General features: G+C 41.3%; 2 protein-coding genes and 1 long non-coding RNA gene across 3 annotated transcripts; 2 read left to right on the forward strand and 1 right to left on the reverse strand.

Annotated features, from left to right (window-relative positions):
• The first annotated feature begins 44 nt into the window (after nucleotides 1–44).
• LOC122662159 lies at nucleotides 45–10,125 on the forward strand. Its single transcript, XM_043857728.1, has 9 exons — nucleotides 45–324; nucleotides 3,537–3,731; nucleotides 4,228–4,325; nucleotides 6,478–6,520; nucleotides 6,593–6,796; nucleotides 6,895–7,151; nucleotides 8,943–9,033; nucleotides 9,127–9,343; nucleotides 9,801–10,125. Exons 1-9 carry the CDS (start codon nucleotides 145–147, stop codon nucleotides 10,010–10,012), a joined length of 1,497 nt encoding a protein of 498 aa, XP_043713663.1. The 5' UTR covers nucleotides 45–144; the 3' UTR covers nucleotides 10,013–10,125.
• LOC122662161 lies at nucleotides 9,277–27,900 on the reverse strand. The gene is made up of 3 exons (XR_006332983.1): nucleotides 27,887–27,900; nucleotides 18,613–18,615; nucleotides 9,277–9,406 (listed from the first exon to the last, which is right to left on the reverse strand). It is a non-coding gene; the product is annotated as an uncharacterized LOC122662161 (long non-coding RNA).
• Nucleotides 19,696–20,773, forward strand: LOC122662160 (dof zinc finger protein DOF3.4-like). The gene has a single exon (XM_043857729.1). The coding sequence runs from the start codon at nucleotides 19,726–19,728 to the stop codon at nucleotides 20,422–20,424; it is 699 nt and encodes a 232-aa protein (XP_043713664.1). The 5' UTR covers nucleotides 19,696–19,725; the 3' UTR covers nucleotides 20,425–20,773.

Here is a 27,900-nt window from a genome sequence, read left to right on the forward strand (position 1 = left end):
TGTGACCTAAGAAAAACCCTTCCGTTACGGTTTAGAACAAAAGGAGCTCAGAAGAATCGAAACTTTAGTTAGAAGTTTGAACTGCCATTTCTGTGATTTTAGATCGAATTATAACTCCGGAGATCGAAGAAGGAAGGAAGCTTAATGGAGGAAACTCCGCAGTCGCCAAGAAAGAAAGAAATTGAACCGGAACCAGCATCAGAACCAGAACCAAAACCAGAACCAGCCAAAGGAGGTTGGGGAGGTTGGGGAATTTCTCCGTTCTCTGTTTTGTCAGATCTTCAGAAAGCTGCTGCAGTTGCAGCCGAGGAGATTTCACGAAATGTATTTCTTTCTCATTGTCACCCAATTTTTTTTTGATATGGTGAAGATAGGGTTGACTGAAGCTAATTTGAGTTCTTCGTTTTATGTTTATGGCAAAATTTTCCCTTCTATGGCCCATGTTTTGTATGAGATTTGGGAATGCTTGAACTTCAGATCTGTTATTTGATTAAGGTGTTGTGAAGCTGTAGAAGTTTTCGCTATTCGAGTTGAATTCTTTTTTAATAATTCTGTTTTGTATAGGTGCAAATATATGTGATAATTTGTTGCATGAAGTAATGTTTGCTTAATTCGTTTTCCCCCCATTTTGCTCTATTTGGGTACTTTTTTTTTTTAAATGTGTGGTCTTTTCGGCGGATGATGCCTTCATTGTTCATGGTGGCATGATTTACCAGTGCTTGTGGTTGGGCTCTGAGTTTAACTTTTAAACAAAGAGGCATTAGCAAAGGGCACTTTCACAATACTATATATGGTCATTCAATCGGTTCATTTGAACAATTTCTCAGCGAGGGAATGATTATAATTGGCATTTGAGTCACATTAAAGTGGTTGTCCATCATCTACTATGGAGGCTGAGTTAAACTTTTGAATTTATACTGATAGCTGTGAGGTGATTGTAAATGGAGGCATATAGGTGTATCAAGACTGACACTATTTTTAGCGTTGGAGACCTAGAATATTTGTGCAATCACAAAACATTATCACCATTCCTATTGTATATAAATCATATTTTCAGAATATGTGTAACATTAAATCCATGTACCAGTTATATTTAGTTTTTATTTCCTCTCTATTGTCTATAGGGCAAGGCTTACTTTATCAGGAGCACTTGTCGATATGGGTATGAACATGGGTCTATACTCTATACGCATCCCATGTGAAATGGGAAATATAATTAGACGGAGGTATAAAAGGACTTATTACCTAACCATGACACCATGGTTCTTGTGGAGATGTGAAAAAGAAACTTGAGTCCCATTTTTTTAAAAAAATTATATATTAAATTTTAATAAAAGGTGTATTAAATTTTAATAAATGTGTATTATATCATATATTCAGAGGTAAAACCTCTCAGCTGATCATAGGTTTTGGCCCCACTGCCCCACAAATTGAACTCATTTCTTTCTTGTATCTATAGACGACTACTTCCTGTTTAGCTAATTTTGCAGAAGATTTAGAGAACGAAAACCAATTAAATAAGTAAAAAAACCGCACCCTATCAATTGTTGGCCAATTCTGTGTTATCCAATTGATAAAGAAACATGGATCTAATTGAAAATGACATTATGAAGATTGTATTCCACCATAAGTGGGAGCAGTCCAAACAATTCCTGCTAGTGACCCAATTTGGCAGGAGGTCCATCTGCAAGTATAATCCCCTATATATAGCTTCAATGAAAATGACATTATATAGTGCCTAATTTTTTTAACTGGCTAAAATAATGTTACATTTTTTTAATGTATTCAGTAAGTTATTTATCAAACCAGACCATTCTTACATAAATTAATTAAAACATAATTGCTTATACAATGAGAGGAATTTGGAGAAATGCATGCATAACAGGTGACCATTACACAATTGTCATGAAAATGCTAGTTGCAATTGTTATAGTAATATGTTGTTCATGAATTTGAATTGCTGAGAGTATGCATCAGAAGTATGAGATTCCTTGCTGGACAATGTCAGGTTGGGATGGAATAGACGAGACTCTTAGAAAGGTATTAGAGAGTCATAGTGGAACAAATGGTTCTTCGAAATCCAAGAAAATTTGGTTGCTTCTCCATTGCTAGGTGGTTTATTTTGAAAGCAAAGGAATGCAATTGTTTTTGAGAATTGAATGGAATCAGCTCATAGGGAGACTGCTAAGGCTAGGGTTTGCTATTTTTTTGGGCTTTTCTTTATAAAGATGCTTCTGTACAGGATATCTAAAGAAAATGGTGAAGCTACCGTTTCTCAGTTATGTTTTCTCTTTTGTTCATTTGTTAGCTCAGTTGGGTGTTTTACCCTCAATAAAATTTGGACATACTAATGGATTAAAAATAAGCATCAGATTAATATAGGATTTTCTGAAGTTAATTTTTAGTGCACTTCACTTGTTTCACTTTAACTCTTCATGCATGGAGTGTGTTGTTGTCATGCATGGCTTAGGTGTCTTGGGAACCAGGCAGTCAAGGGCCAAGTATCAATGACCACACACCCCAAATTCTCTTCAAACCACCCCTAATCTGGTGCAACTATTGTTTCTAATAGTTCCAAAGAACACAACACCCCCCCCCCCCCCAAATTCTCTTCAAACTTCCCCCAATCTGGTGCAACTATTGTTGTCAATGTTGTAGAAAACTCAAATCCGGCATTTTTACTTGAGGAATGTATATTTTGAACATTTTGACCCAAATTTTGCCGTTTTGGTTGAACATTGTATTATTTCTATTTAACCCCCAATTTTGAAATTTCGACCTTAAGGGGAAGATTTGCCAACTTTTCCAATTTCGATGGAATCCAAACAACTGCTAATTAGGCACTTACTTGGGCACTTTAGACTGGAATTGGAACTAGGCAACCCCCAAACCATAAGATTTTCCTATATGGTATTTTCTCATGTGCTGTTTGTTTCATGTAAAATGTGTAGCACTTCATCACCTTTTTCGTTTGTCATGTGTTAGGAAGACTGTCAGATTTTTCATAATATGTGCATCATGTTTTTCTCTTCCTCATATTATAACCTACTTCATCTTCCTAAATGTATCAGTCTTCATACACAGTCAGTGACTTGGTCTTAGCAATGTTGTTTAGGCTAAAATTTTCTATGGTTTGAAACCAAAAAAAAAAAAAAAAAAAATCAATTTCTCCTTAACACATATGGGTGGCAGGGGAAGGGGGGAGAATTCGGTGCTTTTGCTTCTGCTTTTTCGGTATTTTATATTTTATGAATGGGAGAGGGTTTCCCTCACCGCCAGTGTGTGTATGGATGGGGGTTGCAAACTTGCAATCACCCACAGTATACCAATGGTGGCGAGGAGAACGGTACCATTCACATGGGCCCCACATAGTCAAGAAAGGAGAGAGAAAACAATAAAAAAAATCTGTGAGAGGGTGATGGTACATTGGCTGCATGGGGATCCTTTTCCCATTATAATTCAGTGTTTTGGTCTATTGGAATGTATTATTAAATTCGTCATTGTTGCTTATGTAACACTGCATATTGTGGACTCAGGCTGCAGCAGTTGCTAAGAATGCTGCAAAGGGCATTTCAGATATTCAAAATATAAAACCTGACATGGAATCTTCGAAGGAGGGGGAGTCAGAGGAATCAGAAAGTGAAGGCAACAATGAAGATGACAATGACATACTGCGGAAGTCGGCCCTGCATAAATTGGAGAACGCCAGTGAGGATTCTTTTCTGGGTCAGGTAAAGAGTATTTCTGAAGTCCTTGCTTTTGTGTCTATTACCGGGATCCTGATACATGATTTGTGGGATCTGTGTGCTATAATGATGATACATGATTTGCAGTTTATTTATGGTAAATTTTTTTTTTGTTTCCTGGCATGCTTATGCTTGTGCATGTGCGTGAGGCCTATTTTTTACTGCTTATAAATTCATTGCTTTTCATGTAAGTGTCACGCACACTAATAAAGGTTATGTTTGTCTCTGTTTTTCATTTCTTATATGCTACTACACTTTATAGGGATTTGCCATTTTATAAATTGTAGAGATTGCATATTTGCATATACAAGCCACTACATACTTACTCCAAGTCTCTTGGGTTATGCTGCTTCTTTTATGTGAGCTAGTTGCATTTTTACATTGAACTGCTTTAACTTTTGCAGGTGCATTCAATTCTAGAGCTTTTGTTTATTTTGTTGAGTATGAATCTTATCCTTTCTATGTTTCTTCTGGTGTGCAGGGTCTTAAAGTTTTAGACAAATCTGTGGAAAATCTTGCTTCCGGAGCATGGCAAGCATTAGGCAGTGCTTGGAAAGGGGGTTCTGACTTGGTCCAGAAGTAAGTATGCTTGGATGATTTATGTTATCACTCTTTAATTTTTCTGATGACCTATAAAAAAGGGATAATGTTCTCTGTGGTGGAGTGTACCCTCCGCCGGTACCCCCCTCTCTGTCTCTCTCCTCTCCATGTTAAATGACCCCTATGGGTAGAAGAGAGAGACAGAGGGGGACGCTGGCGGAGGGTGCCCCCCCTCCCCCAACAGAGAACACGTTCATAAAAAATCATGGTTAGGAAAACAAAAATGGTACACATTTTCTTGATGGAATTATTATTAGATTTATTGTTTGGGCTGTGCTTGGACCTTTAGTTGATTGAAAGTCATTTTGCTGAATCCTCTATTCTGTTTATGTGAGTAGGTGAACAAATTTTACAAGCCTGCTTCTTAATATTATATGGTCTAGCTCAAAAAGTGAAATCTAACAAATCTCAGAAAGCAGTTCTATGCTTAGATTTGTCCAAGTATGGTTTCTTACACAAAATTTTGGTTGATACCAGTGATTCTGCGATGTCGTCGATACTGATAGGTCCAAAAAATGGACTTATTATTCTAATTACTGTCTCTGGTGAGTCTTAAGAAGTTAGGTCTGAAGTCTGGACTGGGAACTGGAATTTAAGATGGTGGGAGTATAAGACTTGAAGTTGTAGCTTAATTTTAAATTTCGTTTCGCTGGCTTCTGGAAATGAAAATTTTCAATATTTTCGCTAATTTTGTGAATTTTTTCGTTAAACATATTTTTTAAATGTAATGAATAGGATAGTGAGTTAAGTATATGAATTATTAGAAATAAAGCCACAATATTCGAGGTATACTTTTATATAACTCAAGAACCTATAATCCAGCCCAGCAAATTTAATATGTTAGGAATCAACACCTCAAAAACCCAAAAGGGTAGGGACCGTAAGGTCAAGAGAGATCATTTTTTTAAGTTTCTTAAATTGTAAGGGAGTAAGTATCAGATATCAAAACGACAAATCCATGGCTTTGGCCATCATCGTGTCCTCAAAAACAATGCCCATCTTTTCTGCTTTTGCTTATGACCGTACTGAAATTAAAGAATGGGGATGGAGATGCTGAGAAATGCAATGGAGGAGAGACCAGCTACCATGTTTGAAGTTGTTGAGAATGGAAGATCACATCATCGAGAAGACCATGATAAGGTTTATGTCACTACCAGACCAGAGAAGCGGAAGGCTAGGAGTTACTCCATTGAATATCCGTAAAGAAGAAAGAGGGTGGACCTTGGTGCAATGGTAAGGTTGCTCCAATGTGACCAAGTGGTCACGGGTTCGAGTCTCAGAAAACAGCCTCTCCATGCAGCGGGGGTAAGGCTGCGTACAGTATGACCCTCCGCAGAACCCGCAGTGGCTGGAGCCTCGTGCACTGGGTACGCCCTTTTATATCTGTAAAGAAAAAAACCAGATGTTCTCAACACAAAATTGCCTTTGACCATGGGGAAATCTTCTTGTGTAATTCCTTGGGTTGATTCCCATGGTGAGTTTTTGCAGGTCAAAACTTCTTTTGGATTTTCTGCCCTATAATCATCTGTTTTTTTCCCATCTTCCCCCCTTTTCTGTTAGAGGTGGGGCTAGAGGAACCAGTAAGCCACTCAAACCCATAACATATAAATCAAGGAGAAAATATTCTAAATCCATCACTTGTGAATTTTGGTCGAAATTGCTGAATCAGGCTGAAACGACTAAATCTAGCCAAAAACACTGAAAAATTGAAATGAAAATTTTCAGTGGAATAAATGCTTTGTTTTGGCCACGTAAATGAAATGTTTCAGGTTTTTCGACCGAAATGAAAAAAAGTTACAATTATGATTGGTATTTCGTGAATAATGGTTTTCTATGTTTCATTTGGATACATTCCTTATGTGCAGTAAATTTATTTATTATGGATTAGTGTTACATGCCTTGACAATTTTTTACATAGTCTCTCTTGCTTATCCCATAAATTGATTCATTTGAGGCTGAGTAAGATGTTTTGAGGGTTTTTCTGGGAAGAACCATAGAAGCGTTTTTGTATTTCAGTCATTTGTGCATTATGATGAAGTTGTAACAATAAATTTTTTTCCCTATGAGAACACTTGCTGCTGGTGGTCCTACTAATTTAATAACTCCTATGCTTGTGATGCATGCTTTGCAGGCTTGAGCATTCTGCTGTTACAACGGCTCCATCTCTAATAGAGGTTTGTACTTCCGTTGTTATATCTACTTCATAGGACTGTCAGAGTTGCTAAGCTCACATTTTATTGGTACAGACTGGAAAAGCTTTTACATCAAGGGGAGTAGAAGTGCTTGAACGCGTGGGTAAGGAAACCATGGATCTACTCATTACAGAGACTGGTATTGAAGTTGAAAAGAATCCCAACGAAGCTGAACAATCAGCTGATGATGAACAACTTTTTGAGGAGGTGACATTTGACCGATGCTTCTATATTTATGGAGGTCCAGAACAGTTGGAGGTTAGTTCCTTTTTGTTTTTGAGGATGAACCCTCCTTAGTGTATCGATGCTTGTAATTATGACATTTAAATGGTAGTTAAAACTCTGATGGACATCAGGAACTGGAGGCCTTGTCCAACCATTCTGCATTATTGTTCAACCGGAGAAAAGCAAAATTATCATCAGAACAAAAGTCTGTCTATGATGGAAAGCTTAGAGAAGTTCAGCAAATTTTAAGTTTAAGCACTGAAATTGATGGAAGTGGTGTGGACTCCGACAAAGGAAAAAAAATTGAGACAATTGAAGAGGGAACTGCTGATGAGATGAGAAGTTTACGTGATTCAAGTGTCAGCAAGGCTGCTGACATGGCTGCAGGGTAACAGAACTTGGACACAGTCTCTCCTTTATAATTGGCATCCATGTGCGTGTATCTTTTGTTTTTCAAGCTTGCTTGTAGTGGCTCATCATGATTTGGTTTTCCGATCATTGGGATGCCTTAAAAAATTCTTGCTGCTGTATGCAACTTTATATGCTTCAAAGGGTTTGAGTTTTCTTTCTTTTCATATGCTCATGGCAGTTAATACTATAACTGGTGCCGAGTGATTTGATTTGATTTTAATCTTTTTCAGATCAATATCACTCTAATGATGCAGTTGGTTTCGTGAGATGGGAAAGAGCTTATCTGTTTGATTGGCTGTAGGTCATGAGGATTGATGACTTGTTTAATAAAATCAGTAGAAAAATGAGAAGTTTCTTCCTTTAAAGGCCAATGCAACGTACCAGACTAGCAGCAGTAGTTTGTATCCCGTGCTGCTCTGGGGAATCCGACTAGAAACTATACAAACACTTGAAAGCGGCAGAGCACCTGTTAGCAATTAGAAACATAGGAATCCATAGAATGATCTAGAACTTCAGTTATGATGGTTATAGTGTGATATAAGTGAGAGCAGCTCCTGGCTTCTTGGTATGCTGTCTGATGCCACAGGGGTCAACTTTTATATAGGGGGTAGGGCGAAAAGGTAAATTTGGTAAATGAGTAGATTTCTGTACGGGTTAGTTTTTTAAGGGTCTGGGTGAATTGCTTTCCTGTAGAAGTGGGACCAGGTCAATTGTATAGCACCTGAATGTACACATTTATTTTTCTTTATTCTCATTAATACAAATATAAATACCTTTTCAAAAAGAAAATTCGTGAGAGTGTCTGATGCAGTAACGCTTGCTTGGTCTGGCACGAACCTGTTTGGTAGCTCAAAACAAGAAGAACCGGATCCAATTTTAGTTTTGGTCCAGTAGGATATTTAGGGGTTTATTTATTTATTTGGGATTATCTTGTACTATTTTATTTTATTGTGTTTTATGTTGGGTTAACTACTTAGGATATTTGCTTTAGTAGTTTCCTAGTTTTTAGTAGTTATTATTTTCTGTTTTGGGTTAGAGTCTTTTCTTTATATTTAAATACATATAACCTCATCGTAGAAAAGTTAGAGTACTGAATATGGAATATTGAATGTTGAGGTTGGAACTTACAGTTTGAGTGTTGCATGCTCCCGCTCACTTTCTCATCTCTTTATCTCTTTTCTTTTCTCCCTTCTCTCCCTCTCCCTTGTGTGTGATTATACTTTCTACCTTCCTCTCTTTATTTCCCTTATTCTCTTAATCTCTTCCCTATCCCTTGGCGTATTCCGTATTCTGCTGTTATCTTTCTTTCCCTGTTACCTGCAGTGTTTTCAGATTGGGTAAGAACCGTTAGAGCTCTTTGTTATCCATTAAGCCTGAGATTTTGTGTGTTTTTGGTCCAACAACTCAACAAGGGTTGGAAGTAGTTAGTTTAATTATTTGGTAGTTTATTTTTTGCAAGTCTTATATTTGTTTTGAGTTGCATACGTAGGAGATAGTTAGCAAATTATTTCAGTTTCAGCTTTAGAGTCTAACTAGGAGTCATTGAGCCTTTGGTGTTTCTCTCTAAATACTTGCATTGTAACCAACTTTAGAGTCTAACTAGGAGTCATTGCACCAGTTTGTGTACTCATAATTTCTCAGTTTTCATCATAGTTATGAGTCTCAGATCTTTTGCATGAAACTTAGCTGATGAAGAAGAATATTAAGATGTCTGTATTTATGCATATTATACATGCTCAGTGTTTGTACATGCCCTTTACATTTTCAGGTTTGCAAGTTCCTTAGTGGGCCTCGCTGCAAATGAGATTATTCAACGGACTACTGGCAGACTTGAAACCATTCATTCAGAGGGGATCCATGTATGGGGATGTCTTGAGAAGTTGCTTTCTATTAAGTTTCTGTTAACATAGATTTTTCTCTATATGGTACTTAACTTCTTGATTCTCACACAGAGACTCTCAGAGCTGTGCTGCTTCGCTGTGTCTCAACTTCTAATGCTTGGAAAATCTGTCATCTCCAATTCAAGCAAAGCACAGAGTGAAGATGAGGATCCAGAAACTGTGAAAATTGACTGGCCTGATGATTCCCTTGCGAAGGCAAAGATCATCAGACTCCGTGCACAGTCAATGACTGGAGATATAGAAGCAGTTTTTGACAGTTTTACTACAGGTATACTTGAGAATCCTGTCTTTTGATAATTCTGTTTATCTTGGGTGCGAGGTGATTTCATTGCTAACAAGGTTTTGTAATACCTGATATGCAAATCATTTGCAACCTTGGTGGAACTACAATTATGTTTTACTTTCATGCCAATGCAATATATTTATTCTCACCTCTTCCTCCTATCTAATCTTTATTTTTGTCCTTTCTCCCCCCCCCCTCCTTCCCCTAATTCTATTCTTTTCTATCTCTTTTCTATGAAGTGAAAATATGGTAGCATGTCTGGTCGGGTTGGAATTTGTATCCATGTTGATAGTTGTTTGACTCAGCTAGAAACTCTTAAAACTGTATCTCCATGTCACAGTTCACAGCCGCTTCCATCTGTTATTTTAGCTCATGAAGTCAATAAAATCTATACTTACACTGAACTTTATTGAGTATACTAAATCTTGGTTCACCCCCTCAGGTGTCTCAGATGTTATTGAAGCGTATTTGGCAGCCATAAAGGGGGCCAGTGGAGATGCCCATGAGGCTACTCAACAGACTACTATCCAGGAAAAAGCCAATGCCATCTCCAATCATCTGCGTGCTGACCAGACCATGGCCTTCGACAAAATCCAGGATGGTCTTCGGTACTTGGCATTTGTAGTTCTTTCAACCTCAATGCCCACTGCATGAAACTTGGTGATCTTCCTCCATGGTTTGATTTATAGAGGTTTGGTCGGTAATCTTTGTAAATAGTGTCCCTTTCTCCATCATGTTGAGCCTTGGGCTCCAAGTGGATTGTCCTCTGGGTTGCTGCCTAGGATAAAGCAGGTAAAGTCTAGGACATACCCACCAAAAGTAGGAAGTAGTGAACTTTGTCTTAAGTCATCAAACTGTAAACAATAGTGCAATTCATGTACCTACTGCTATTTTTTGCCTCTTGAAAATGTGAAGGTGTGGACTGAAAGGCACAATGGAGACGTCGACAGCAGAGGATTGTGGATCATGGGTGACCTTCGCTTTGGTATGGATGGATGGGGCGCTATATCCATTTATCACGTGAATTCTGCGTATGTTCTCAAGTACTGTTGAGTTAGATGCTATGTTGATTTGGGTCGGATGTTCTACAAATTCGGCCTTTGAGTAAGTGAGTAACACTCAGGAAACGATCACAAGTCTTTTAATTGTTTTATGTTTCGTGTATATGCAGATAGCCAAGAAAGCAATTTATTAAAATGTGATCAATTCATATGTTCCACTTCCTTTTTGAGAATGGGTCACGTTACGTTCGGCAATATTTTTCCCTTTTTGAGGCTCTTGGGCCAAGCATTTGAAATGATATGTGACCCAAAGGAATAGAAATAGATAGATGCTAAAGAATGGGAATTGCTTAGGTTCCATATTGGTTCTATATGATACGTTGAAACGGGGAAATAAGAAAAGAAAACGGTAGCGGGTTTGAGACAACCCGAGATGGGTTGATACACTTGAGGCGACGGTTCAGTAGCAGTAGCAGTAGCAGCAGCAATAGAACTCCCCTCCCTTCTCTTTTTAGATAGGCAGACCCCAAAGAAAATTGAAATCCTGATCTTTTAATTCTGAGGTAGGGTTAGTTTTTGCCGACTTTGCTAAGGGGTTCCCTTTCTTTTTTATAGTTAGGAAAAAGGTTTTCATCCACTGGTCACCTATTGTGTCACATAAAAGGATGATATGAAAAATCTAGCCGTTGAATATAAAGGGTGTATAGTCGAGATTGGTTACATATCAATTTTTACACAAGATTGTTTGCTGCCTATGTATTAGCATTTTTTTCTTGGTTAAGCCGTTTTTTATATTTTCCAAAGTTTTATACTAACACATGATCAATTATGATTGAAATCGAAATTGATAAATAATCTGAGGATCATGTGGCATGCTTATACCACAGAATTTTGTTGGATCAGATGATATGATAGTTTAAATTTTTTTTATCCAAATCAAAAGATAATGTTATTATAGTAAGAAACTATAAACAACAAAGTGAGAATGGAGGAAAAAGAGAAAGATAGAAACAATAAGATTTAGAGTGGTTTGGTAACCTTGTCTATAGTTGCAATCAAGTGATATGTACACATTTGGACTTTTCAATATGATCTCTTCCTCTGTCTCTCTCTTCTTGTTGGGAAGAGATGCACTAAAATCTTTTCACTTGTGTGAAAAAAATAAGTAGAAAACGAAAAACGAAACAAACAACTACAAATCAAACGAATACAAGATTTAACATGGAAAATCCTCAAACATGAAGGAAAAATCACGGGACAACTCCGAGAATAATCCACTGATTATAATGATTCACCTTTCAAGTTTATGCCCGAACTTGAGATCTACAATAAGATTGAAAAAGAAATAAACAGCTCTCAAAGAGATTACAATGTTACCTCACACTTCAACAAAAAAATACTATCAAATTACTTCTAAAAGCCACTAAAAAATTTCTTCCAAAGCTTGGAGAACCCAAAACCGAATAAGGCAAACTACAACTTATTACCTAGCTGATGTAGAGAGTGAGATGTAGGAAAATAGCCTAAAAAATGAACCAGATGTGAGAGTAAACATCCACAAAAAAATCTGCACCTCTTCTCCAAGAGCTCCAATAAAAAAAAAATTCTTAGCTTTACAAGCAAACTAGAATTCATTCTCTTTTCAGAGCTTAGCCTTTTCTCTCTCCTTAAAGAAAACCCATTAATCTGTCTCTTCCTTTACTTGAAAGAAATCCCACTGCACATTTCACAAAGTGACTCTTTGAATTCTACAACCCTCTAAGGAAAAATAGTGAATGCCAACTCATTGGTACTTTGACTTCACATGTGTTTGAACCCAACTTAGCCCAACACCCAAACAATGTTCACATGGGGCTGGACCAACATAGTCCAAAACGCACTCTCTCTCACACACACACACATTTTCCCTATCTCTTATAATACTGCTAGTATGCAGTGTGTTGGGATGGAAGGAACGTTTTGCTTTTGATGTGAGCAAAGCACAAAACCATGTATGACACACAAAAAACGTATGTGCAAGAAAGAGCACAAGAAATAAAACAAGGACATATACAAGAGACAAGAGATTTACATTGTTAGGCAAAATCGCCTACGTCCACGGAGCGAGTCCAAAATTCCATTAGGATAAAACGAAGAATACAATCCTTGTGATATAATCCTCAAACCCAAGCCCTTTTTGTACACCCTTCTCTCATCCTCTTTCCTTACATTTTGGCTTCTCTTTACCCATCATGGTAGCCACCTCTCTTTCTATATGATTCATTTTTCACCCTTGAAAGACTCCACTCTCTTGGAGACTTAGCCTCTTTGAAGACTCCACTTTCTTGAAAACTTGACTTGAAAACTTTCACTTAGTTGGAAGACTCCACTCCTGGCACTCCCCTTGAAGATTCTACATTCTTCCACTCTCTCTACTTTGGTGATTCTCCACATTCCTCATTGGAAAATTCTAATGAACAATCCAATCGGACAATTGAACTAAACCATCAACCAGCCTCGATAATAGACACCAAACCCAACACAATATAGGACCAATTTATTTAACAGAGCAAGAAAGTTTGGATAAGTTTTGGCCGAAATGAAACTGTTTCTACAACAATAGTTGGACCCTACCAAGACAACAAAGGCTAAGAGTGAGTGGAAATTTGATACATTATAACATCAAGTAATTGTCACCAACCAACTTCATCATTTTAACATCTTCCATAACACTCATTTGGTACCAACTTTAAGTGATAACTAAGCGACAGAGTTGAAGCAGAGGTAAGGGAATCTTGAATGGACTCCAGTTAACAGCTCTGACTAGTAAATGGAGTTTGTGATTTGTACAAACTTTCAACAACTAGTGAGTTGGCTGCAACAACCAGATTTTGAAGGGTGGCTTAAGGCCTTCTTTCCTTTTTTTTTTCTTTCTTTTTTCTCCAAGTGAGGAGTCTAAACATATCAAGGTCTTCTATGAGAGTAGATCAGTTGTTGACTTGAGCCATCTACTAGCAGGAGGCAGGTGGGTAGAGGGGAGTACAACTCTTATACGATTTAACAAACTTCGTCGAGTTTAATTCCTTGAGGGCTGGTCTTGATGCAATGGTATAGGTTGCTCCATTGTGACCAAGTGGTCACGGGTTCAAGTCTGGAAATAACCTCTTGTGAAAATAGAGGTAAAATTGAGTACATTATGACTCTCCCCAGACCTACAACAGGGGGAGCCGCCTGCAGTTTTTGTACTTTTATATTGATTTCCTTCATTGAGTACCTTCTCTTTGGGTCAAAATTTAATGGGTTTTTCTTTTCCTTGAAGTAAACTGTGAACAAATAAGGAGAAAAAACGACCATCAAGTATTCCTATAAGAAGAAAATGTCAGAGAATGCTTCGGTTTCCATTAAAAGACTGACGGTGGTTGCCTTCTTGCTGACCATATTAGATTATCTATGGGAGTTTCTATTTTTCGGCTTTGAAACATTTAATAGAAGTTTGTACAAACTACAAAATGCCTTAAAAATGAAACCTAAGCTCTGCAAGTCCTCAACCACTCAACAAGAAAAAACCAACCCCAGCAGGCCATGAGTTTGAAAAAAAAAGGAAAATTTAAGGTAAGGTATGTGAGTCTTTAGAAATGGGATCCACCACCGACTAGTCGTGTTTCTCATTTAATATTAGAAATTCAAAATTACACGACCGTTGAAAGAAAGTGTCTGGAAGCATTTAAAGGGTGAGAGAAGAGAAGAGAAGAATGGATCGATGGTTATAGTTTATTGGGTTTCTAAGTTGTTTTGTGTGATAGTGATTTGTGAATGAAGGGGAAGAAGGGCGAGGTGGGTTGTCGGTCATGATGGGTGGTGGGGGCGGTGGAACAGAAGTAGAAATTTGGGACAGAGAAGTGTTAGCGGGAGCTCATCCGTTTCAAACTTTGCCAGAGCAGAAGAAAGAAAAAGAAGAAACCAAAGTGAAAGTCGCCAAGAGTGGAGGATGGAATTTCAAAGTTTTAAGGCTGTTGGGATAGTACTGCTGCTCTACTACTGGTAGGGTCATGGAAGAAACGGAAGCCTGAGCTGTACGAGAGGAAGAAAGAGAGTGTCTCCACTCTGAACTGCAACTGTGGAGACTGTTGGGAAGGGTACCCTGATGCGAGGTGGGTGAATAGCGCAACACAGAGTGTAGCGCACCATCCGACGGTCACAGTATTTGGGCACGTGACCCAACACACAGATGGGGTGTTGGGCTGCGTGCCCAAGTACTGTGGGCCATTGGATGTGCGCTATACTCTGTGTCGCTCTACAAAGGAGCCCAACGCTAAATGTTCACGTACGTGTACAACTCACAACCACTCAGATGAAACATTTTCACAGTGAATTCCATCTGAACAATTGTGAAACATTCACGTAGGTGAACTTTCCCCGCACTTGATGCCTGATGGTGGCCTGATGGTCATAGGACGAAGGTTTTTTTTACCTAATTAGAAGATTAACTTTGATTGTTGTGGGACCCCATAGGGGATCTAGGTCTTTTACATTGCAGGCTACCCATCCTGTCGTGTTGCGTAGACACAAGGCAGCGCACAGTAACCACCTTACCCCTACCTGAGCGCCTTGCCCAAACTAAGGTAAGGCGATTATTATGCACGGCCCTGTGTCTGTGCGGCACAGGTAGGACAGGGCAGCATGTCGTGGAAGATCTGTGCTGCCCCACAGGCCCACATGGTTACAAATATAGGCATCACTATCGGACGATCTGTATTGGTGATGACCGAGGTCGATATTGATCATGGTTTGAGGCATCAGTGTCTAAACACCTATATCGGGCGATTCTTATTGGTATCAGTAGTCACCGATCCCGATACTCTGTTGTAACGGTTTTGTTTTTTTAATTATTTTTCAAAAAAATAAAAGGTGAAAAATGAGATAGCTAGAGATGTGTCATGCAGGAGAATCTGGAGTAAAATGTCTACGAGGAGAAACCCTTGAGGGCCGACACGCGTCTCTGAAATCTGTAGGAAATCAGTCATCAAACCTGCGCCTGCGCCTGCGCCTGTGCCCGATCTGCTTGTCGTCTCAGCCTCTTCTGCGCATATTCCACACCCTCTCTCTCCACTCTAATAAACGACAAGAGGGTGAAGACAGAAGAACAGTCGACCAACCTTCCCCGCCCGCCGCAGCTCTTTCTCTCTCTCTCTCTTTCTTCCAGGGTTTATGTATGCTTTCCTTTTCGGTTACTTGAAAGTACCGATGGAACAAGTGACTGGAGAGGGTTCATAGCCAATTAAACAATACTTTATCTTTCTCCAACCTCTCTCCCCTGAGCCCTTGTGGCCTTGTGGGTAGGGATGTAAATGAATAATCGTAAACTTGAATTCGATTCGCATCCGTATACGATTAGAGATATTTGGAAAAAAATCTGAATACTCTGATAAAAATTCAAATTCAAATATTTAATTATAAAAAATTAAGTAAATAATGATCTTGAGGGTTTTTATGATCTAAAATTATGAATTGAGAGTGAATTGTATCCATTAAGGGGAGGAAGGTTTGGATTACACAAGGTAGAGGTGTAAATAGATGGTCAAAAATTCGAATTCAATTCGCATACGAATTCATCCGAATCCATTTAGAGGTATCCGTATTCAATTAAAAAATATTCAAATTCGATTACATCCGATCCGTATCTGAGCCGAATCCGATCTTACAATCCTACTTGTGGGTGCATGGAGGAAGAAATAAAAACCTCCAATGGTGTAGAGTAGAGTAGTGGTATTCCACGAAGAAGGAACTCCCAAGGAAAGTAATAAGTAATGAGTGTGAACAGACATTGCGGGGACAGAGAAATCCGGCAGAAACAACGTATGACTGATTCGAGTAGTGGCGAATGCCGACTGGGCAAGGGAAGCCTCCCTGAGTCTCTCCACCAATCCTCGCCCCCCACCTCAGGGGTGCCCACAACGAATTATTGCCTTCCACGCAGCTCGACATCATCATGCCTCTCGTGAGAGTCATTACTTCCCTACTCGCCCTCTCCAGTCTCCCCATTCTCCCCTGAGTTCGCCTTCATTGATTTTCACCTCTTATCTCTGTCCCTGATATTGGCAACAATTTGAAACTTTTGAGTTTCACAGTTAAAATTCATTGGATCCGGTTCATGGTTCATAATTCTGGTATTATTTTGGGATGTAAACAGATTGGATGTGATCGGAGTCAGATATTCTCTATTGAATATCGATACCTCTAAATAGATTCAGATGCGGATTGGATCCGAATTTTTGATCATTCGTTTACATCTCTACCTTGTGTAACCCGGACCTTCCTCCCCCTAGCTAGCAAATACAATTCACTCACTCTCAATCAATATCTCTTAGATCATGATTCTCTTTTCATCATATTCTAGAACTTGTTGAATCTTTAAAAACCCTCAAAATCATTATTTATTTAATTTTTTATTATTAAGCATTTGGATTTTTTTCCAACGGATTTTAATCGGAGTATTCGGATTATTATTTGGATATCTCTAAATGAATATGGATGTCCCTAAACGGATACATATGCGGATTCGGATTCAGATTTCGATTATCCATTTACATCCTTATTGTATTGGATCGGTCTTGGAATTGGTTTTGGGATCATCTAGAATCGGGTCAAATTGGACACGTTTACGTCTATTCTTTAATTAAAATTCAGCCAATCCAAAGTGGATCAGTATTAGATTGGGATCTGTCTTGATCGAATATCAACCAATCCAATCCAAGATTATGAACCATGATCCAATCTTATTGGTAGCCGTATCAATATCAATGGCGTCCACTATCGATGTCAATACCGTAGACTAAATCTCTAGAGCCAAGCCACGCCTCCTCTTAAGAGTGTCAATCAAGACAGTTATTGGGGTTATTAGAACGATAGTTAATGGATTCGCCTCCTCTCCTGTGAGTCAAGAGTCTAGGGTGCCAAGTGAGGCATCCAACAATTGGGCTTTTGGGTGCATGTGGGGATGTGCATCGAACCCTACATAGACACACATCCTCATATGCACCAAGCGACCGAGCTGTTGGATGGTTCACTGGTTACTCCCTGGGTGTTGGGCTCGTAGGAGAGGAGCCTGATCCATACTTATTCAGTTCGATTTATTAATCTGTTGCAAAATTAGAAAGCCGGATCCACTTACAATGGAACAAGCTGATTCTAGTATCTTAATAATTTTGAACATTTTTTTTTTTTGGTATAAATAATAATTCTGAACATTCAAACACTCAAATAAGTCCAAAATTTTGAAATATACAAATAACTCTTCCACCATATAAATGATTGAATATATAAATAAATTTTCTTACCAAAAAAAATATATAAATAATTTCAAAATACAAACCCTTATTTCTCTTTGTAATTGTGATATAGCCTTTAGGTGTACTTAGAACTTGACACCTTGTTTTATTCTTAAAAATATTTTTAATATAAAATAATTTTCAATAATAAGGTGAAACTGACATATCATTATGTCATCAAAAGATTGCGCCATTCATATTTTTGGATTTGTATGAGAAAATGATATTCTTATTCTCGTTGGGTAAAAAGTAAGATTACAAATTATTTAACATCTTAAGTGTTGTCAATAAATTCCATTAAATATTAACTAGGATTAAATATACATCTATCTTAAATAGATCACATGGTTCAAATTCCAACTGATTCTTTCTTTTTTTTTTTTTTTTTTGATGAAAGTGTAATCACACAAACCACACACCAATCAAGGTTAATCAACTTTTAGGACCATGGAATGGCGGATATACACAACACACACCACACTCACACACCCGATGTGGGACTAAACCCACACACCCTTTTTTTTATTTTTTATTTTTGATGAAAGTATAATCATACAAACCACACACCAATCCAAAATAGGTTAATCGACTTTTAGGACCATGGAATGACGGATATACACGACACACACCACACTCACACACCCGATGTGGGACTAAACCCACACACTCCTTAGTCTTTGGTATTGAAATCATAGTCCAACTACGTAATGAGAGAGATCACTTCCAATACTATACCTAATTCCAATCCTAAATTGTCACAATTACTTATACTTATTATGGTATGACCCAACCCAAAAATACGTGTGACGATACTTTTGGGGGAAAGTTTTTCTTCACCATGCGATGAAAGTCTATCACACCATACTAAGGTTCACAAACCCCTATAAGATTTTAGTATGTTTCCTTACACATGTGAAGCCCCATAATGAATGGATATCCATTCAACATACTTCTCATTATAACTTCCTATTTTGAATTTTGGTCAATATATGGACCCACAACCCACCTACAAAACCTCAAACCTTAATTCAAGTCCCTCCTAACAATTTTGAATTTTGACACACCTAGATCCAAAAACCAAGCAATTAAGTACCAATAATGTTGCATCCCTCCTTTTGAATCAACGGGAAGTGGAGCTTCCCAATTGCTTATTGAATGAATTTAGATGGTACAATTGTTATGTGCTCATCGCCATAGTCATAATCCAACCCATGTTATTGATTACTTTTTGGGAAAAAGAATGTTAATTGGTCCTATGGTTAGGATGGTTCTTGTGTCTAGACACAAATCAATGCCCTTGTGATGAAAAAGACCATTCATACCCTAGTGAAATCGAAAATCACATCCAAACCAATGCCTCTATGCACACTTTACTTGGCTACCATGTTGGTGCACTGGCTACACGACTTGTTAGATTCAATCGATCCAACTCCAATTTTTAAAACCCAAACTTGCATAGAGAATGTGGATCAGGCTCTTCTACGGCACAAGGGTGTGCCACACATCTTGTGACGTGATACCAAAGCTCACCTCGTGGACGAGCTCCCCTTTGGACGACCTGGATCGAGCTGAAAATCTGAATCCAAAATCTAAAAATCCTCATGTACATCGCATGTGCACCACACTCAGCTTTCCTAGCTCGATCTAGGCCATCTAAAGTGGAGCTCGTCTACATGCCGAGCTGTAGCGCCACAAGATGTGCGGCGCTCCCCTACACCGTAGAGGAGCCCTATCCAGAATAAGCCAAAGAACAAAATATCATCATCATCATACATACATACATACATACATACATACATACATACATACATACACCCACTTCTTATTTGATTAACATATCTCTCTCCATAAAAACTCATCGCTAGTAACCAAAACATCTTCACCCCTTCATTCTGATTCTCATTCTCATTCTCATTCTCATTCTTATTCTGATTCTCATTCTCTCTCTCCATATGTACTCTGTCCTCTCTCCCATCTTTCCTACTTAACATTCTCCATTCTTTCTTGCTACACACGACATCGTTCGTATACAGCAGACTAGCAGAGAGGAGTGGAAGACATGCCATCGGACACCAGCGAGCACCGGCGAGAAGACAAACCACCGCACATGGGAGCTCCACCTCCGTCAGATCATGAAAACTTTCGTTGCCCACGCTGCGACTCTGAAAACACCAAGTTCTGTTACTACAACAACTACAACCTCTCTCAGCCCCGCCACTTCTGCAAGTCCTGCCGACGTTACTGGACTCAAGGCGGCACCCTCCGTAACATCCCTGTCGGTGGAGGTACCCGTAAGAACGGCAAACGCTCCCGCAACACTTCCACTTCCTCTTCTTCCTCCTCTACCTCTTCCTCTTCCTCTCAAGATCCTATCTCCACTATCCCTGTTTCTGTCTCTCTCCCTGGCTCTGCCGACCATCCCGACTTGTCTTTCCCCTTGTGCGGCGACCTCAATCTTGAACCTAACGTCTCTGGAACTGGAACTTTCACGTCCTTGCTTAACTCTCAGGGCTCGGGATTGCTCACAATGGGAGGGTTCAGCCTTGGCCTAGGCTCTGGGTTCGATGACCTCGGGTGTGGCCTTGGCCGAGGCGTTTGGCCTTTCACTGATGTTGGTGAAGCAGGAACCATGGGCAGTGGCGGTGGTGGTGGAAACGCATGGCAACTTGGGAGCGGTGGTGAAGCAGTTTTCGCCGACGGAGATTGCTTTTCTTGGCCGGAACTTGCCATTTCCACACCTGGACAAGGTCTGAAGTGATCCCTCCTCCACTATTTTATCTGTCTTCTGGGTGGGTTTGGTTGGGGCTTTTCGATCTCGGGAGATGACAGTGTCGGTGCATATGTTTCAGGTTAAGGTTTTCCCTTTTTTCTGGGTCTCTGGTTCGTTGGGTATAGATATAGGCTATAACAATTGGGAAATCAGAAATTGAGTGTATGTAATAGGATTTCTTTTTCCTGTTTGTTTTTTTAGCCCTTTCTTCTGGGTTTATGATTGTAGTTTACAAGAAGATGATATCAATAGGTTTGATGGTTTTAATCATTTTTTGCTCCAAGGATTCTCTAAAATGTTTGGGTTTTGATCGAACAAATAGAAAACCTGTTTCTTTTCTGCTTCTTTCTTCTCATGTCTTTACTTTCCACCTTGCTTGATTACACTGGTTACATTACTACTGACCATTGAGGTTTCTTCCATCTTTTGGTTTTTCTGTTTCTCTTCACTGTAAGTATTGTGTCATGTATGTGGATTGAGATTAAATTAATTGTTAAATGATTCGATTTGAAATGAGATGGGTGGTTATGATCTTAATTTTAAATTAAACTGGTGGGTTGATCGGTGAAAGTAGGCATTTTGGAGTTGGAGAGCACACCATACCTGACAGGGAAGAATGGGACAGTGCACCATGAGAACTAGTGGAAGCTGATTCACCATTCCAACTTAAAGATTCTTGAGGAAAGGTCTCACTCAAACCTAGCCTTTGGAATAAGAGATGAGATGACAGTTGTTGAGCTCAGAATGCTCTACTGTAGTTATCAGTATACTAATTCAGTATTCAGTGCTTGTAAGTCTTGTCTCTTCTGCTTCTTCAACTGCACTACTTTGGCTTTATAAGGCAGACAAGAAGTATTATGGTGGTGGTTAATGAACCTTCCTATCTTGTGAAACCATTTATTTTTCGTCCATTGCTTGCTATGGAGAAGCAGAATCATTCTCACAACTCTGATACTCCGATCCCTTTTGTTGTTCTCTATCAATTGGTGTATAATGGCTGAGTAGAGAAAGGGACCCATCCAAACTCCAAAGAAATATATCTATATGGTATTTCACTCCAAAGAACAACTATATGTATATGGGTATTTTGGTAAAATTTTTGTATAGGCTTCATTGTAACGATTGGTTTTTTCTTTAATGCAATCTGAAATAGGTGTGAGGGCACTGTTGCATCAAGAAATCGTCCGGTGGTCTCTTCGAGTGTCGTAACCTGCAAAAGGACATGGGTGACAAAGAAGAACCGGTGTGGTTTCGGCCTAGGACTATCCGATGCCTAAGTTAGATCTCTCTGAGCAAATAGATGAATAGTTAGAATTCAAGATGGGTTGATGGGGTAGAGTACATTCGCATTTATAGTAGAGTGTGACGGTGTGGAGAGTCCTAGTTGATGACGAGTAGTCCTCGTAGTTGATAGAGTTCCTAGGTAGTAGGGTTCTTCCTTGGTTGGTTGTCTCCCTACGGGAGGTAGAGTCCCGGTAGGGTGGATGTTCCTGGTAGATAGACATTTATACGTGGTGGATAAGATCCTTGGTGCTTGAGTCCATCGGGGACTAAGTTGCTGGTAGGCGGTGCCTTGTGCCCATGAGATGATGTATATCTTGTTGTTGGCGGTGGTAGCCTGTGTGTAGTACTTGGATTTCCTTGGTGGTGGTCGTGGCCCGTAGTACCTGGACTTCCTTGGTGTTGGTCGTAGCCCGTAGTACCTGGACTTCCTTGGTGGTGGTCATAGCTCGTAGTACCTGGACTTCCTTGGTGGTGGTCGTAGCTCGTAGTACCTGGACTTGGACCTTGATGGTAGTTTTTCATTCGGGCCAATCAAGTGTAACGTAAGGTGGCCGGGCTTGGGATGGCCTTCCCACTTGGGCCGGGACACATGGCGACTCACGATTGGCTTGTGTGATTTTGGGTTTATCATTTGCCCCCACTCTCTTGGAACGGAGTGTTCAAGAGAGTAGTCTTTTCATTTTTGTATCAGTGAGGGGTTTGTTGTAAATAAATTTTTCTCGGAGGGTGTTCCTACGAATCCTCTAGTGAAGTGGGAGAGGTTGTGAGTTCAAACCCCTCCCATTGCACTTTTTTGCCTTTTCTTCCATTTTTGCTTTTTTTTTTTTTGTGTCTATATCTTCTTTCTTCTCTCGTCATTCTTCACTTTTCACTTTCTTTCATTTCTCTCTTGCTTTTTTGCTTTTGCGCTTTTGCTTTTGAAGCCTTTCCTCCTTGCTTTGAGCTTAGCTACTATTCCTTGTGCCTCCCAAGTGTTTGTTCTTGGGTCACAATGAACAGTGTAGCCTTTGGTTTGCTTGGTAGCTTGCCTAGCATTGCCCTTCCATCTCGATCACACCTTTGTGCTCGCGCTCGTCACGCCTGACGCCCGTCTGCCTTAAGGCCTCGTGCCCGTCGCTGGTGCCTCGGTCTCACGTTCGTCGCTCGTGCCTCAGTTTCTCACGCGCCTGTCTGGCGTCCGCGCCCATCCAGCGTCTGCACCCCTTGGCTTTTCTGCGTCCATCTGGCGTCCATGCCCATCTGGTGTTCGCGCCCCTTGGCTGGTCCGCGCTCATCCGGCTCCGTGCCCCTTGGCTGGTCCTCGCCCATCCGGCTCCCGCACCCCTTGGTTGGTTCATGCCCATTCGGCTCCGCGCCCCTTGGTTGGTCAGCACCCATTCGGCGTCCGCGCCCCTTGGCGTTTGTCGCCCCCATTTGGCTCCGTGCCCATTGGCATCATCGCGCCCATCTCTGTTGGTCTGCGCCTACCTTCTCTGGTATTGAAAATATTTGTGTTTTTTTTTTTTTTTTTTGGTACCTTATCTTACGGGTTTGCTTGTTGATCGTTTGCAGCTCGTCTTTCGCTCTCCTGGGTCGGTGGCTTGACGTTGGGGGAGTACTGCCCAAGTAAGTAGCCTTCCTCACCTTTGTTCATGATGTCTAGCGAATCTGACACTGCCACTGTTGTGATGGGGTCCACGGATGGGCCTTCTTCAGGGTCGTCTTCTTCTGTAGACACTCTCCCCCCTTTACCTTCTCCCAGAGTTATTGTCAGTAATGAGGAGGGAGCCTCCGATCACTCTGGCCCTAGCAGGGGTCGGGGTCCTAGTACCTCTAAGGTGGCACCCCCTGTTGCTGACCCTGTTAGTAAGTTAGCTCAGATTTCTAGGGTCTTAACCGCTTCGAAACTGGCGTCCCTGTGCCAGGAGTTCCACATTCCTTCTGAGGTCGTTCTTCGTGTCCCTGGGCCCGATGATCGTGCCTTCTCTCATCGGGCGGACGAGATCTGTCTTTACCCAGTTTTCTTCGCCGATGGCCTTCACTTCCCAGTTTCTCACTTTGTCGAGTTGGTCTTAGACCACTGGCACCTTACCCCCGGGCAGGTATTGCCCAACTCTTGGAGGGTTATCTTGGGCTTCTATGTATTCTTTACCCGGATGAGGCGTGCAGCCACTGTTCCCCTGCTCTCGCATTTCTATTCATTGAAGAAGGGGGATGGTAGGTGCTATCATTTTGCCCGTCGTATCCTCAAGGGGTCCTTTGCCGACTTCGAGTTCTTTGAGGGGATCACCAGTTCAATAAAGTATTGGAGGGATCGATTTTTCTTTGCTACGGTCCCTCGATGTTCGCTGCGGACCACCTGGGAGGTTATTGACCTCCAGAGCGTGAACCGTTCTCTTAAGCTGAGTGACTTCGAGAGCGACTCCCTCAAGCGGTGTCTGGGACGTGGTTCGTTCGACGTTCAAGAGTTGGACTCGGAGGCCTTCCTATTCCTTTAGAAGCTGAGTCCTGGTAAGATTTTCGTCCTCGTACTTGGACTTGGTACTTGCACCTAGATTTTTGTTTATCTGCTGCTGACTTGTCTCTTGTTCTAATTTGTTGTTGTTGTTCAGTGGATTAGGGGTGTCAATTACAAACTCGCACTGGTAGAATCGACTGTTATCGACCAATGAAAAATCGAAACGGACACGACCGATTTGTAGACATGCCAGGCTTAGGGACCGACCGATTATAATCGATCGTTCTTCGTGCATACTAAGAGACCAACGGCCGCCCGACTGTTTGGCCAAAACCTGTAACCAAATGACTTTTTTATGGTTAACATATTAAACTCTACTGACATAATATATAAATATAGTATAATGGTTAATGGGATTGTAAGGATTGACGTGAATGTGTATTAGGCTGCCATATATTGATTTATAATATATTTTATATAGTTTATGATGATGATGTAAGATGATAAGATGGCCACTGTGATCGACAGATGTCAAAAGAAAAATACCAAAAGTAATCCACTTCTCCTTCACAAACCCTAATTTATTTCTTATACTCCAAGCCTTCACGGAATGCCTGAAATTAAAAGTCTCATGAAATTGGTGAAGGGCCGAATGCTAATGGGATGATCAGTTGTGTAGCCTCAGTATCTTCAAGCGACACTCCCCACTCAAAATGTAATCCTTGGAGCACCGGTCTTGATCTACGTCCTCGTGAGACTGTTGTCAATCATTGGCCTTAAAATGGTTTTTACTCTGTTTTTTCACTTCAAGCTGAAGAATCTTTTCTTTGTCTTTATTTCTCCTTTGATGAAATCAGAAAAGCTCCAGGTCTAGAAACTCACCCGTCTCTGGAAATCTTCTGCCAATCTCTGAAAATTATTATTGGAATTTAATAATCAAAGACCAGGAAAACCTCTGCCAAATCTCAATATTTGAAGTCCGATTATGGCCCGGTCACCGACCGACCGATCGAATAGTATTGTGTCCATGTCTGGCATCTAAAGCCCCGTTTACATAATCAGTTGGGAACGGTGTAACGTTTTAAACTGGGGGTGCCCGATTAGCCCGGACCGAAACAGGTCGAGACCGATCGGTTGACACCCCTATAGTGGATTTATGATCGGACATTGGTATTTTTTGTGCCAACTCGCGAAGGAGGGCGACTCAGAGGGATGCGGCTTAGGCTGCAAGTCCTGCAGATGGTTCTCCTACTGGGGCAGGGGACGCTGGCACTCCTTTGGTCCATACCCCTCCTCCTACTGTGATCGTGGCTATGGGTGCCAAGCGGAAGTGGGGTCCCGATCCTCCTGGTACTGTGAGGACTTCCCCGTGGGTTAGGCTTCCACGATCGACTCTTGCTGCTGCTACTGCTACTACGTCCGACGCTTCTATTCCACCCTCCTCCAGAGGCAAGGGGGTGGTTTCTTCTACGAGTACGGCCGCAGACCTGCCAGCTTCATCACCTCTGATCCTTCCCTCGGACATCCAGGAGGGTGCTTTCTTATTTGGCAGCGGTGTATTGCGGGAGTGGTTGGATAAGGGTCGGCTCCCTGCTGAGTGTCTGGCTCTGCAAGAGATGAGCCATTCAGAGTTGTTGCGGTCCCTATATGGGGACCTTGCTTCGGTAAGTGGTACCTTCTGATTGCTTCTACTTACTACCTTCTACTTTGTTGCTAGTTTATACCTTGTACGTTGGAGGCTTTTTAACAATCACTTCGGTTGCAGGTCCAGCACCGCACTACTGAGGCGGTACTTTGCCTTGAGCGCTTTGCTTTCCAGGAGATCCAGCGGGCTCGTATGCTACGGGGTTTGGAGAGGGACCTCCAGGAGCAGAGGGTCGCTCGAGAGGAGAGCGTCGCCCGAGAGAGGAGGATGTCCGAGGAGATTGGTGCCATGTCTTCTCGGATCGTGGCCTTAGAGGCCCAGAGCTCAGCCGCAACTGTTAGGGTCTGTGCCTTGGAGGAGGAGCTCTGGACCGTGAGGCGGGGCCATGAGGTTGAGTTGGTCGAGGCCAGTAAGCGACCTGTGGCGGCGTTTTAGAAATCTTGGGCCATCAAGGCGCTGTTCTATGAGTACTACCAGGAGATCTATGATGCGGGGATCCAGGACCTGGCGGCCTACATCCTTGAGGAGACTCCGGATTATGACTTATCTCAATTTTTCGGTTACGTGTCGTCGATCCTTGGAGCTGCCGTGGCTGTCGACGCTCCTCCGACGGAGGGTGCTGCTCTGCCTAGGGAGGGCGTTGCTCTGCCCGAGGAGGGTGCGGTTCACCCGCCAGAGGCTGATATGGCTTCTCCTCTAGAGGAGGACATGACTCCCCCAGTGGATGCTCCCTGGCCTTGTATATTTTCGTTGCGCATATTGAACCTGAAACTGTTATACTTGACTTGTAATTATCTCTACTTCCTACTCTTGGTATTTGTAGTTAAATTCTCGTCTTTCTTGCATATTGTTCCCCTTCGTTTGCGTACATGGCCGATAGGCCTTGGCAGTCTTTCAACCTTAGTGGCCTTGAGCCTTGATAGTTCTTGGACTTTGGTGGTCCGTGGACCTTGTCGGTCTGTGGACCTTGGTGGCCTTGTGCCTGGGTGGTCCTTGGACCTTGGTGGCCTTGCGCTTCGGTGGTTCGTGGACCTTGGTGGCATTATACCTTGGTGGTCATTTGACCTTGGTGGCCTTGGGCCTTGGTGGTCCGTGGACCTTGGTGGCCTTGCGCCTCGGTGGCCCGTGGACCTTGGTGGCCTTACGCCTCGGTGGTCTGTAGATCTTAGTGGCATTATGCCTTGGTGGTCATTTGACCTCAATGCTTGAAAGTGTTCGACCAACGGCCGAGAAGTAGACGGATGTAGCCCAAAACCAACTATTTATTTCAAACTTCAAAAAACTTTTCAAATTATTCTTGAAAATGGAATACTGTTACTGTAATGCAAACTACTGCAAACTACTGCGGCTGAGGGCTGAATACAGCTACTCCACTCTACTGGTAGTACTTCTTTAGGTGTTCTGAGTTCCAGGTACGATCTATCTTCTTGCTCCCTGGAGTTTTCAAGCGATAAGTCCCTAGGTGTATCTGCTTGGAAACTATGTAAGGTCCTTCCTAATTGGCCGACAGCTTTTCCTCCTTCCGTGGCTGTGATGCACTAGCCCGCCTTAGAACTAGGTCTTCCTGGTGGAAGAGCTTTTCTCTGACTTTGGCGTTGTAGTACGTAGTTGTTCGTTGCTAATATGTCACGTTTCTTAGGAGTGCTTTCTCACGAACCTCGTCCAAAAAGTCTAAATTTGCTCGGAGCCCGTCGTTGTAGGTGCGTTCTTTGAAGTGCAGGACTCTGTGGGACATGGCAAGGACTTCTACTGGTGCCAATGCCTCTGTACCATATGCCAGGCAGAATAGGCTCTCTCATGTGGGTGTCCTTACTGTGGTTCGGTATGCCCACAGGACGTTTGGAAGTTCCTCGACCCGTTTTCCTTTGGCTCCCTCTAGCCTCTTCTTGATTCCTTCTAGCAGTGTTTTGTTTGTCACCTCCACCTGACCATTCGCATGTGGGTAGGCTACTGAGACAGGCCGATAGTCAATGTTGTAGAGTTGACTGAAAGCCTTGAACTTTGGGTTGTTGAATTGCTTCCCATTGTTCGAGACCAGGATCCTTGGTACCCCGAACCTGTAGATGATGTCGTCGCGGACGAACTTCTCCATTTCATT

This window comes from Telopea speciosissima, chromosome 5 (genome assembly GCF_018873765.1).
Source record: "Telopea speciosissima isolate NSW1024214 ecotype Mountain lineage chromosome 5, Tspe_v1, whole genome shotgun sequence".
NCBI lineage: Eukaryota > Viridiplantae > Streptophyta > Magnoliopsida > Proteales > Proteaceae > Telopea > Telopea speciosissima.